General features: G+C 43.5%; 1 protein-coding gene across 4 annotated transcripts in view; it reads left to right on the forward strand.

Annotated features, from left to right (window-relative positions):
- The window catches only part of MAPKAP1 (MAPK associated protein 1), a 198,172-nt gene that overhangs the window by 15,664 nt on the left and 169,701 nt on the right, over positions 1-12,807 (forward strand). For all 4 annotated transcript variants that reach the window (XM_061604014.1, XM_061604012.1, XM_061604013.1 and 1 more), the window contains exons 2-3: positions 5,513-5,841; positions 11,874-11,963. In XM_061604014.1, coding sequence (XP_061459998.1) covers positions 5,583-5,841; positions 11,874-11,963 — 349 coding nt within the window. In that variant the 5' untranslated portion in view covers positions 5,513-5,582. The remainder of the gene's footprint in view (positions 1-5,512; positions 5,842-11,873; positions 11,964-12,807) is intronic.

Raw genomic sequence — 12,807 nt, forward strand, 5'->3', positions numbered from 1 at the left:
CCCACAACCCTAAGCCATGGTTTGTTTTAACCATGGTTTGAGTAATCTTGCAAAGGTGTAAGCAAAGTGTGTTTGTTTTCTGCCTGCCCTTGCCTTGTGCTATTTGAGCGCCTGGGAAGGGGTTCCTGAACAAACCATGGTTGAGCAAGGCTGTTGGGTTCTGACATAATGCCAAACCACCGCTTGAGTCTAGCCATGGATCAGAAGCCAACAATAGACCATAGCTTCACTGGTTTTTTTTTTTTTTTTTTACGGAAACAAGACATAATATGCTGGGTTCACATGTTCAAAAAGCCATACGTAGGCTAAACAAACTGTTGCATAGCATTATGTATGAGCTAGGCCACTCTCTGGCAATGGAGAGGCTTCATTGGTGCAAATTGGTTTTGCATTTTCTCTCAGTCATGTGACTAGCATTGATGGCACTGATTTAAAACCATAAAGCTGCCTTTAAAAGGAGGTGTTCATAAAACTGTGGGAGTCTTTCAATGTTTTGTTCTCCTTGCCTGCCGCGTTTCTGAGATGGTGATAATTGTGTTGTGCTTCTTTCAAAAGTGATGCATGTATAAGGAAAATTATATATTTCCCCCCTTAAAACATAATGGGGAGCCATTTTTTCCTAACGGCTCAGCAGATACAGCTGGCTCCAAATTTACCTTTTTCAGTGAACGCAAGGGACTGGAGGCTACAATTTGGGGAGAAATTAAGGAAAATAGAAATTATTTTTCAGATTCCAATTTACTGTTTGTAGTCAATCAGCTTTCCTGATTGTGTCTGCTTACAACACCCGCATAATGTCAGGCTTCTGGCTTTGCCGTGATGCAGCCATCGATAACCTCCATTCCCAAGGAATGATTTACTGCTGCAACATAGCTTCAGATGGGGTTGTTAAAAGCAAGGTTTTTAAAATATTATTTTAATCACAGGTGCTATGGATCTCTAGCCCACCACCACTTCCATCCCTTTGCAGGGCTTAAACACCAAAGGTTTTGTTGGATGAAAGCACCAAAATTAAGAATAAAAGAGCTATCTTACTGGGTTGGCTTCAGCCCAGCGTTGTTTCCAACAAGGGGCAGCCGGCGCCACAAGGATGCTTTCAAGCCGAGCATGACTTATTTATTTATTTGCAGATTTATAAGCCACTTCACAACCACATGTTGCCAAAGTGGTATACCGTAAAATAATAAGATTAAGACACACGCAAAACCCTGTGGGTTTAGTGAAGTAAGGGCAATAAAATCATTTCTGCCGTTGAGCAATTATTATTCCGGAAAATCATCACCATTTTATTTGTATCTTGCCTTTCCACAAAAATATTGTGCTCAGTCGAGCAGCAGTTACAAAAACAATTTCATAATAACAAAAATAATGAAACAGTAACATCACAGGAAAGACGAAAACCTCTTTCAGTGCAATGAATATAATATAAAAATGATTGGATCACGCTTCAGGGAACGCTTTCTCACTGGCTTCCTAAACATCACGGCTCTAGTTGCTTGTCTAATTTCGGTTGGTAGCCAATTCCAGAGGGCTGGACCTGCAACGCTGATAGCCCAGTCTCTGGTCCATGCTCTTAGCAATGCCCCATCTGAGGAGCGCAGTTTCTGGGCGCGGGGAGGTGAGGCACGCCCTTAGGTGGATGGGCATCTTCTCTTTCTTTTGCTGCCAACGTCCTGCCACCAGAGGTGGGCTGCGTCTCCCCAACTACCGAAGCAGAATATCAGCAGACATCAGTGTCCTTGTCATGTTGACACTCCCCTGTAGCTGAAAGAAAGTCAAGTTCTTTGTAAGAAACCTTGCAGGGAGCCCAAAGCAGTTAAGCATGCAGCCCATACACCAGTCTGAAGTCGGGGTCCAGTGTGGAAAGATGAAGATAAATAAATAAATAAGCGGTTGCATCTGCCATTAACATGTTGTTAACTCCCTCGGCAGACATTAAATCATTTTCAAGTACAATAATAGTGTGGGAGGTAAATTAACTAACCATTAACAATCTTATAAATACACAATTAACATACCAGCATTTATATGACACATTGATGGGGCAGCAGTAATTTTTGATGGGGAGTTGGGTGGTTTGTTTTGTTTTTCCCTTCCCAGGCCTTTGAGGTGCTTTAGACTTTATTGAGGCAAGTTCTCGGCGCTGGCGAGATGAGCAGGGGGTGCCTCCCTTTCCCTCCCACTAAATCAACCCTTTGTCTCAAAATGGTAATGCAGGAAGGGCTTTCTCCGTGTATTGGCTGGGAGGACTGCTGTATGTTGTGAGTTTGGGAACGGTTCAGCACACCTTAACGAAAAAAATGTAGCTGCCTTCTACTGAGTCAAGCCCATCGGTCCATCTAGCTCAGTGTTGTCTACACTGGCTGGCAGCAGCTCTCCGGGGTTTCAGCAGGCAGCCTTTCCCAGCCCTACTTTGAGATGCTGAGGATTGAACCTGGGATCTTTTGCTTGCCAGGCAGACACTTTGCCACCGAGCTGTGGCCCCAAATATTGTAGTGCAGTTGGACAAACCCTGCGCTCTTGGATAAGTCACACACGGTCAGAGGCTTGCGGTGCGTGTTGTTCAGCAACAGAGGAAGCTGCCTTTTCCTGAGTCCATCTAGCTCAGTTTTGTCTACACTGATTGGCAGCCGCTCTTCAGGGTTTCAGGCAGGGGACATTGCCAGTCTGGGGATTGAACCTGGGACCTTTTTCATGCAAGGCAGATGCTCTGCCACTGAGCTACGGCCCGTCGCTGTTATTGCTAGTCAGACACATACTCCTCCATTGCCTCCTCGGGCCACAGTGATGTGAACGGTAAGCTTCAGTTTCATACATTCTTAACTATTAGAGCCGGTGATTTGAAGGTGACTTGGGGAACATATGGGCGTCTGAGGCTGCCTCTCTGCCTTGCACTGAGTCAGAATATCTAGCCTGGTGCCATCCGCTGGGACTGGTATATATTTTTCCCAGATTTCAGGCAGAGAAGAGTCTTCCCCATCACTTGCTACCCGAGATCTTGCATCTCTACCACTGAGTGGTTGGACACCCGGGAAGGCGATTTTCAGGGACAAACAGCCTTAAGAGATCAATCTGTGTCTGCGTGACAGTCAGCTCAGATTGGGGAGCCAAGCCAGAGTCAGCAGTTTTATGGGCCCAGGTGGAACCCGATTGCTCCTCAGTGTCACCTGATCCCTGTTGAGCAAATAGCTGCAGCACTACTCTCTGCTCCATGGTGGCGCTGAAGCGCAGCAAGGAGTAAGCCATTAGTTCCCTAATTTGGCATGTTGCAGTGGTGGAACCAGATCATAAGATACCCAAGTCCCTCTGCTCTAGTCGCTTGCCCCAGATCTCTGGCACGTTACCATAATTTTTGTGTCTCCGATGGAATACTAGGAAGATTTTCAGGGCCTGGTACAGAGTAAATAGATCATCATAAGTCTAGAACTTGGGGCCACTCAGTGGAATTAATCAGCCGCTGATTCAGGACAAAAAGAAAGTTAACTTATGGAATTCACTGCAACAAGATGTGGTGATGGTTAAAAAGCTGGAGGAGCTTTTAAAAGGATTAGACATGTTTGTGTATGTATGTATTTTTATTAGGTAACGTATATCATGCTGCTACCACAGAAATTCATGTTTCCAGGACAGCTAGCAGAGGAGTATGAAACAAACATCAGTGATATAATAACACTGTAGCAGTAGTAATTAAAACTTACATACAAGTGCAGCAAATTAAAGCAGCAAGCTAAAACTGACCATCCAAATAGACAATCAAATCAACGTGCTCTACATTCCGCTGGACCGGACCAAAGGCTCACCTGTTGTTGCACTAATCAGCCAGGTGTCCCTGGGAAGCCCACAAACAGGACCCAAAAGCAGCAGCACTCTCCCCACTTGCAGCTCCCAACAACTGATATTCAGAGACATATTGCCTCTGACAGTGGGAGGTAAAACATAGCCATTGTGGCTGTCTATAGTCATTCTCCACGGTAATTGGATGAAACCTCCGTGTTCAAACAGAGCTTACTTATGAACACCACCTGCTGGGAACATACCACGAGGAAAGACACTTGCCTTCATGCCACTCTTGGAAAGCTTCCCAAAAGCCCCTGGCTGGCCAGTATCAGCAACAGAATGTGAGACTAGTTAGATCCTCATTCTGATACAGCAGGGCTTCTCTTATGGTTTGTATTGAGTGTTTCCTGTATTTTAAAGGTTCCTGACACACACACAAAAAGTAGGCAATGTGTAGAAAGCAGCCCATATAACATGTTTCATTTTACAAAAGGAGTTCTGCTTTGGTATCCCTGGCTTGGTAACTAACTGCTTTTTGTACAAACCACAGTTTCTCCACATGTGGTGTTGCATGTGAACCAAAGACTTGTGCCAACTCATGCTTGTAACGACAAACTGTGGCTTGTTGTGATGTCTGAACCAGGCTAGGATCTTTTATTTATTAATTTTTTAAGCTGTTCATTGATCAACAAGTGCATGTGTGTAGTCCACAGTCATCAAGGAAATGCAGGATACTAGCCTCTTAGGCTAGGTGTTTTGTTTTTTAACAAACCTCAAAAGGCAGTGTGTTGAGTGGTTAGATCAGCCTTTCCCAACTAGTGGGCCACCAGATGACGTTGGACCACAATTCCCATCTTTCCTGACCATTGGCAATGCTGGCTGAGGCTGATGGGAGTTGTGGTCCAACGACATCTGGTGGCCCACTAGTTGGGAAAGGCTGGGTTAGACTGTTCGGACTAGGATTGGGGAGATCTGTGTTCAAATCCCCACACAGGATTGTTGTGAGGACAAAATAGGAATGAGGCAGAGAACCATGTATGCTGTTTTGAGCTGCTTGGTGGAAAGGTGGGGCATAACTGTGATATGATCAGCAAGTGAGGCCTTGGTGGTGGTGCTGCCACCAGGGGCTGCCTGGTTGGCGTTGGCCTGTGACAGGACCTTTTCAGTTGTGGCTCCCTGTCTGTGGAATACTCTCCCTGGTGAGATGTGCCTACCTTCATCACTGTTTGACATTCCTCTTTGCCCAGACGTTTGATGGCTTAAGGAGACTGTTCTGGCAAACTGGAAATGACTAAATGAAAGGATTTCTTAAATTGTTTTTAGAATGCATTTTGTTGTTGATATTTAAATTGTTTTGTTGATGTGTTTGCTGCCCTGGGCTCCTTCAGGAGGAAGGGCCGGATATCAATTCAGTAAGTAATAGCAATAAATTCATGAGTTCTACCAAAGAGGCTGAGGGAGGGAGAGCACAGGCTGAAATAGCCAGCATGAATTGGTAGTGGAGCAATGGAGAGATGCATTCTCTTCCTCTGCCAGCCTACTCACTGGCCTGCAAGGAATTCCAGATCACCTCCCAGGCAAGTTGCTATATTCTACCTCCACTGTTAGAGGCAGAACAGGACGCTGGACTAGATGGGCCTTTGGTCTGATCCAGCAGCCAGGCTTTTCCGATGTGGGCATATCCCTTTGTTCTCTCTGAAGCATTGTGTGTGTGTGCATGTTGTGTGTTTTCCAGGTAGAAAAGTTTGCGATTCAGCATGGAGCAAAGAAGATAGTAGCAGAAGGCAGCAGGCGTTGCAGGCAAGATGGCTTTCTTGGACAATCCCACCATTATCCTGGCTCACATCCGACAGTCGCATGTGACCAGTGATGACACGGGGATGTGTGAAATGGTGCTGATCGACCATGACGTCGACCTGGACAAATTTCAGCCCGCGTCGGCCAACGGGGACGGCGTCTCAGAAACGCAGAGCGGCAACGGCGAGTCTCAGGGTTACGTATACTGTCAGTCGGTCGACATTACCTCAAGTTGGGACTTCGGCATCAGAAGGCGATCAAACACAGGTGAGTTGGAGAGGGGTCGTCTTGGGGTTTGTAGGGCTTCCGGCAGGAATTTAATGGTTTACAGCTGGAACCTGGTGGAAGAGGCATCATTCAGCCTGACCGCTGTAGTCCATGTGTTGATAACCTCAAGGCTGGATTACTGCAATGTGATCTATATGGGTCGGCCCTTGGGCTGGGCCAGAAAGCTCCAGCTGGTGCAGAATGCGGGGATAAGACTGCTGATGAGGGGGCATGGCCGAGAACATGTGAAGCCATCGTTTAAAACATCTGTACTGGCTGCTTATCTACTACCGAGCCAGATTCAAGGTCTTTGTGTACATTTACAAAGCCCTGAACAACTTAGGTCCAGGGTTCCTTAGGAATCGCCTGAACCCTTATATCCCAGCTCGGTCACTGAGATCATCTGCAGGTGTGTCTTTGGTCATCCCCAGAGTTGGTGAGGCTCATTTTGACATCGACACGAAACCGAGCCTTTAGTGTCATTGGCCCAGTTCTTCCAGGAGAGATTTGACAAGCACCTTCTGTTTTAACCTTCAAGACCTTGCTGAAAACTTTTTGATGCTGCCAGGCTTATGCAGGCATTTATGTATATAGATATAGTTGTTGTAAACCACTTTCATCTTTTTTTTTCTTTAATGAAATTGTGATACACAAGTATTTTTTACAAGAAAATAAATAAATCTCGGTGGTAGGCCACCAGCTTTCCTTGCAAAAAGTCCAATGTTCAGTCCCTGCCATCTCCAGTTAGAAGGATCAGGCTGGAGGTAATGGGCACAGACCTCTGAGAGTCAGGAGAACATCTGGCAGCCAGAGGGTAGACAATGCCTGTCTAGACGGACACACAGTCTGACCTTGTCAGGAGCCTCCATGGTTAAAACCAGGAACTTTCAGCTCCCTGTGGAGCTGCCCTATGTGAAGATAAGAAGAGCCTGGCTGCTGGATCAGAACAAAGGGGGCCCATCTAGTCCAGCGTCCTGTTCTTCCGGTGGCCAACCAGATGTCCCAGCGGGAAGCTCACAAGCAGGACCTGAGAGCAACAGCAGACTCTCCACTTGTGGTCCCCAGCAACTGCTACATAACTGGCTTTGATATGGTGGTAGTATAGCCATTAGATCACAGGGATAGCCATTGTGGTGACCTCCTGAGGTTGCTGGGCAACAATGCTCATCAGTCCCCAGCCAGCATGGCAACGGTGAGAAACGATGGGGAGCAGCATCTGGAAGGCAACATGTTGGCTGTCCTGGCATTTTGAGTAGTGGCCATTGAGAGCCTTGAATCATCTAATCTCCCTTTAACTCCACTCATGTTGGCGGCCATCGCCGGTGGCCATTTATAATTTTTCTAACTGGAATTTTCCAATAACAAGTATCAGTATATTACAAATAACCGCCCCCCCAAAGAAGGACATAAAAATAAGCCAACATTAAACAATAGCACCACCCCTAATTTGTTCATGTGTCAGTGGTGGGGTCCAGTTTTGTCTATTTTTGGATGCAAAGTTTAGGAATGAATACTGTATCTCCAGAAAGTCACCTGTGCTGCTGTGAACATTCAAAGCGCTTCCTTGTTTTATTTCCATTAGTGCAACAGTCCACACATCTTGCCTCCCAGTATGTAGTTATATTACCCAATGTTTTCCAGTGTTGTGCGATGATTTGTCTGGTGGTAACTAAAAGAGAAGTAATCAGTTCTTTGTCTAGAAGATCCTTTTGGTTGTCATGACAAAGAGTCAAAAAACCTAACTGAGGTGAGCCAACAACTGTTTGTCATGTAATAATACTTATTTCACTAAAAACAATATTCCAAAACTGAGCCACCACATCACATGTCCGCTGGTGGCCATTTGCTCCAACAAGATGTATCATTATGTCTTGTGAGAGTGAATTCTGTAGTTTAGCCAGAGCTACTCTACAATCAGTGCTCCCTTTTTATTCTGATCAGAATTGACCAGCCTTGGAGAGCAGTGCATAACTGGGGGTTCTAATAGTTTGAGAATGACTGTGGGGTTAAGATCCTGGAATACGACCATGATAACCTGAAAAGATCAGAGTATTAGCAGGGAGAACATGATTCTGTGTTGCTTCTAAGAGAAGGAATGATCTAAATCCTTAGATTTGGGAGGTAATACAACACCACCTAGAGCTCAGAAGTGCATTTTGCTGAAATAACGTAGCACTATATTTATGTAGAGGAATAAGCATTTTTTGGGGGGGGAGATATCTAAACTATTGTTGAAGCTGATGAGGTGGGGAGACACACCACCACTCCTGATTTATTGTCTTTAAGCTCAAAGACTAAAATCTGCAGTTTAGCACTGTGTTTCTTGGAACTGGCTTCTGCTGCGAGGAACAAAGGCAATTGTAGCAGGGATGGTGCCAAGTCAATCCTGCTTCTTGAGATACAAACGTAGGAAGATATTTAGCATTTTTGTAAACAATGGTGGTGGCGTTGGCGATGATGATCATGGCATTGGTCCTCTGAGACCACAGGAAATGTATGTATTTGTTCATCCACCCATCCTTCACCATCAGCTGCCAGGGCAGGTGACAGCAAATTAAAACTGGACATTTTAAAACAGTTTAAGACAAATTACAGTCACAGGAGTAGGGTGGGTCCTTTGCTGTTGTTATGTGCCTTCAAGTCGATTACGACTTATGGCGACCCTATGAATCGGCGACCTCCAAGAGCATCTGTCATGAACCACCCTGTTCAGATCTTATAAGTTCAGGACTGTGGCTTCCCTGATGGAGTCACTCCATCTCTTGTTTGGCCTTCCTCTTTTTCTACTCCCTTCTGTTTTTCCTAGCATTATTGTCTTTTCTAGTGAATCATGTCTTCTCATATATCTTAGGCCAGGGTAAAAAGGTGCATCTTCAGCACCCAATGGAAACTGTATAATAAAGGTGCCAGGCTCACCTCGGTGGGGAGGAGTTCCACAACTTTAGGGGGATGCGGCAGAGAATGCCGTCTCCCAAGCTGCCACCCCTTGAACTTCTGAGGGCAGTGGAACTAGCAAGAGGGCCCCCTCTGCTGATCTTAACACCTGAGAGTTTGTGTAGGGAAGGTGGTGCTCTTTCAGATATTTAACCTCCTCTCTGGTACCTGATCCTTTCACCAGGCATCCCTTGAAAATTGCTAAGGGTCTTGGGGGACCGCTACATCATTTTTCTGCCTGTTGTAGCAATTGCATATCCCTAGAATTCAAACTGTAATATAACAAAACCCCGTAAGAAACAAAAGAAGCAGTAAAATACAATAAAAATCAGTACAGATATTTAGTGTGATGGATATGCCATCTCCCATCTTCAGCAACAAATTCACAGTTGTACCGTGGACCACCCGGACGAAGCTTGTGGATCATTGGTGGTTCGTGGACCACAGTTTGGGAACCCCTGCTTTGAATCATAATTTCCTCAAACATAAGGGCTAGTAACTTAATTTAAACTTTAAAAATAACTGAAGTTGAGACTCTTAGAAAGTGAAATCATAGAATATTAGAGTTGGAAGGGGCCTATAAGGCCATTGAGTCCAACCCCCTTGCTCAATGCAGGAATCCAACTTAAAGCATCCCTAACAGGTGGCTGTCCAGCAGCCTCTTGAAGGCCTCCAGTGTTGGAGAGTCCACTGCCTCCGTAGGTAATTGGCAGACGTTGGAAAAGTTTCTTTTTAAAACTACAACTCCCATCAGCCCCAGCCAGCATGGCCACTGGATTGGGCTGATGGGAGATGTAATTAAAAAAAAGTAACTTTTCCAAGCTCTGGTAATTGGTTCCACTGTCTTACTGCTCTAACAGAAAGTTTTTCCTGATGTTCAGCTGAAATCTGGCTTCCTGAGGTTTGAGCCATTTATTCCGTGTCCTGCACTCTTCTCTTGCCTAAACTTGTGGAGCTGTTTCCACATACTCTGGCTTTTAATAAGAATAAGAATATAGTTATAGCTAAAGGGGGAGTTACTCATTGGGTGTAGCCAAGTCTTTGGAGTATGCCTTATCCCAGTTTGCATCTGTGTTGGAATTGCTTTTAAAGATGTTTTGTTCTTAATATCTTTTAGTATTTTTGTTTGCTGCCCTGGGCTCCTTCTGGGAGGAAGAGAGGGATATAAAGTAAATAAATAAAGATTTTGCCCTTCATCACTTTTGTAATCCCAAAGCAGGTAACAAAAATTAAACACAACATTAAAATAAATGATTTGCAATAAAACAATATAAAAATAGCAGCCAAGAGCAGTTGTCAAAGTCTTCCCATCAAAATATAGCAACAAATGCCCAGGACCTTCCTGAACAACATTTCAGCAGCAGGTACATCAGCCGGAGATCCTTTTGAGTGGAGACCCCAGGGATTAAACATGGGATCTTCTGAATGCCAAAGAAGTGATCTGCCACTGAATGATGGTCCCTTCCTAATCTCTCCCACCAGCAAATGACCCCTCATAGCTGGGGGCACAGAACTCTAACATTGTTCTGATTAGATTATTTATATTACATTATTTTAGGATTTTCTTTGCTGCTGTTTACCAAATGGGCACAGGGCAGTTTACAAATTTCAAAAACCGTAAATACAGAATGTAAAACATTAGGACAAAACAATTGCCTGAAACAAGATCAGCAGATCAGCAGTGGTTCTAGAAATTCAAAGTCACACCATCATTATGTGTTGCTGTTGTATTTATATTCTGTACTTTAACTTATATTCTGTATTTATATTCTGTCCTTTAAAAAAAACACCCTCTTGGCTGGTTTCCCCCCGTTTTTTATAATTTTTTGTTTTGTTTCTAATCACTGTATTGTAAACTACCCTGGGATCTCCATTGGATGAAGTCCAACAAATAAATAAATTCAAGACCAAGAGATCCTAAGCATTTTTAGCCAAAAGTCTCACTTATCCCTGTGGGCTTTTAGTTCCTAGTAACCGTGTACCTGGCATACGCTGGGGGGTAAAGAAAGGCCGGGGAAGGAACTGGCAATCCCACACCATATAAATGGTCTGCCTAGTAAACGTCGCAAGACGTCACCCTAAGAGTCGGAAATGACTCGCACTACAAGTGCGGGGACACCTTTACCTTTTTAACCGTTTAGAGGATTGCCTTCCTAAGCATGCTTTTGATAAGTCAGTCCTACATCTTTTGCCTTTTTTTTGTTTTTAAAAGAAAGAATTCATTTCCTGTGCCTGGGACCTTTATTTGTAGCTGGTGTTGTGCCATTTAAAATGTCTTTGCCTTTTGAAGGAGACTTCTTTACCTGCTTATTAAATTGACGTTTTTTCCCTATCTCTCCTGAAATAAATCCGACATTTAAAACCATAAGGAGAGTTTGAGGCAGCGGAGGAGACCCTGGCTCCCGGGTGTTGATATTTCACCTATTTGAGCGTGTCCTATTTTTGGATGTGGAGTCAAAAATATGTGAAGGAAAAATGGTATTCCTTTTTTTCAAAGATTTGACTAATGTTGTGAAGATACAAATCATTTATTTTTACTACCTATAAACTGTTTCAGCATACTGAAGAAAAAGCTATGCTAATTTATATAGCGTTGACATTTTATAATTTTCATGATTTTTTAGATAAAGGATTTTATATTTAAAACTTTAATAGTCTAGTCTGAGTTCATTTATCTTTAATTTTTGAAACGGGGAGAGTAATTCATAACAGTAATTTTATTCCTGTAATGTAATATTCACTTCAGTTCATTTGTGCATTAAAATTCCTTTAAGACCGTTATTAATGATTTATATAATGAAATGTCATATTAATCACAGAAGTTTTCACATTTTATTATTCTCTTCCATGTTAATACTATCTTTATGATCTCTATTAATGTTTTATATCCTCTAATTTCAATTATAAATCAAGAACATTTTCATGTTTTTGTTGGTATTTGCTTTTCAGGGGTGCCACCTTTAAAATTTTATGACTCCCCCCCCACCCTGCATGTGCAGCATAAAACATCTTTATTCATAGAAAGGTAGTTAATTATGTCTTTTGTTTATAGTAAAGTTTCATTGACAAACTTATCGTTATAATATTTCTTTTTCAAGCTCAGAGACTCGAACGGCTACGGAAAGAGAGGCAAAATCAGATTAAGTGCAAGAATGTACAGTGGAAGGAGAGAAACACATGCTATTCAGGTAAAGATTTATTTATATATATATATATATATATATATCTATATAGAGATATAGATATAGATATATATGCGTACACTATTGCTGGGCTTCCACTTGCGGTTGTTTCCTTTGCAAAATCACTGTTTTGTAAAATTTCGTGTACAAAATAGCAGTGTCCCAAAGCAACTGATGAAGGGTCATGTTGGTCAGAAAAAAAAATAGTTTGGGGTTAGTAAAACCTTCAAATTCCACTGAATTTTATCAAATCACTAGAGCGAAAGAGGTGTTTTTTTTTTTTTTAATCATGTTCTAGAGTTCCCTGGAGTTCCTCGGGCGCTTATTAGGTTTGCGTCACTGACACATAGGAACACAGGAAGCCGCCTGGTATCGAATCAGAACCATTGGTCCATTCTAGCCCAGTATTGTCTACACTAACTGGCAGCAGCTCTCCAGGGCTTCAGACACAGAGTCTTACCCCAGCCTTACCTGGCAATGCCATCAGGGATTGAACCTGGGACCTTTTGCATGTAAAGCAAGAGGCTCTACCACTGAGCTATGGCCCAAAATGGCCAGTAATAAAAGATAAGCTTCCTTTAAAGAGTTATATTAATAATACAAGTGCGCTATACTGATCTCTTGTATGCCACTTTGAGCTCCTTGGAGGAAGGGTGGGATATAAAGAAATAAATCTTTATTGGAGACAACAGCTGGTATAGCACAGTGGGGAGGAGAGCCTGGCTGGGAGCCCAGAGTCTGTGAGTTCAAATCCCCGCTCGTGTCTCCTGGGCGTCAAGGGCCAGCTGAAGATCACCCCCACAGTGAGCGGCTCAGGGGTGACATGCCCTGCCACCTGTGCAGCCGTGGG

This window comes from Rhineura floridana, chromosome 20 (genome assembly GCF_030035675.1).
Source record: "Rhineura floridana isolate rRhiFlo1 chromosome 20, rRhiFlo1.hap2, whole genome shotgun sequence".
Lineage (NCBI taxonomy): Eukaryota > Metazoa > Chordata > Lepidosauria > Squamata > Rhineuridae > Rhineura > Rhineura floridana.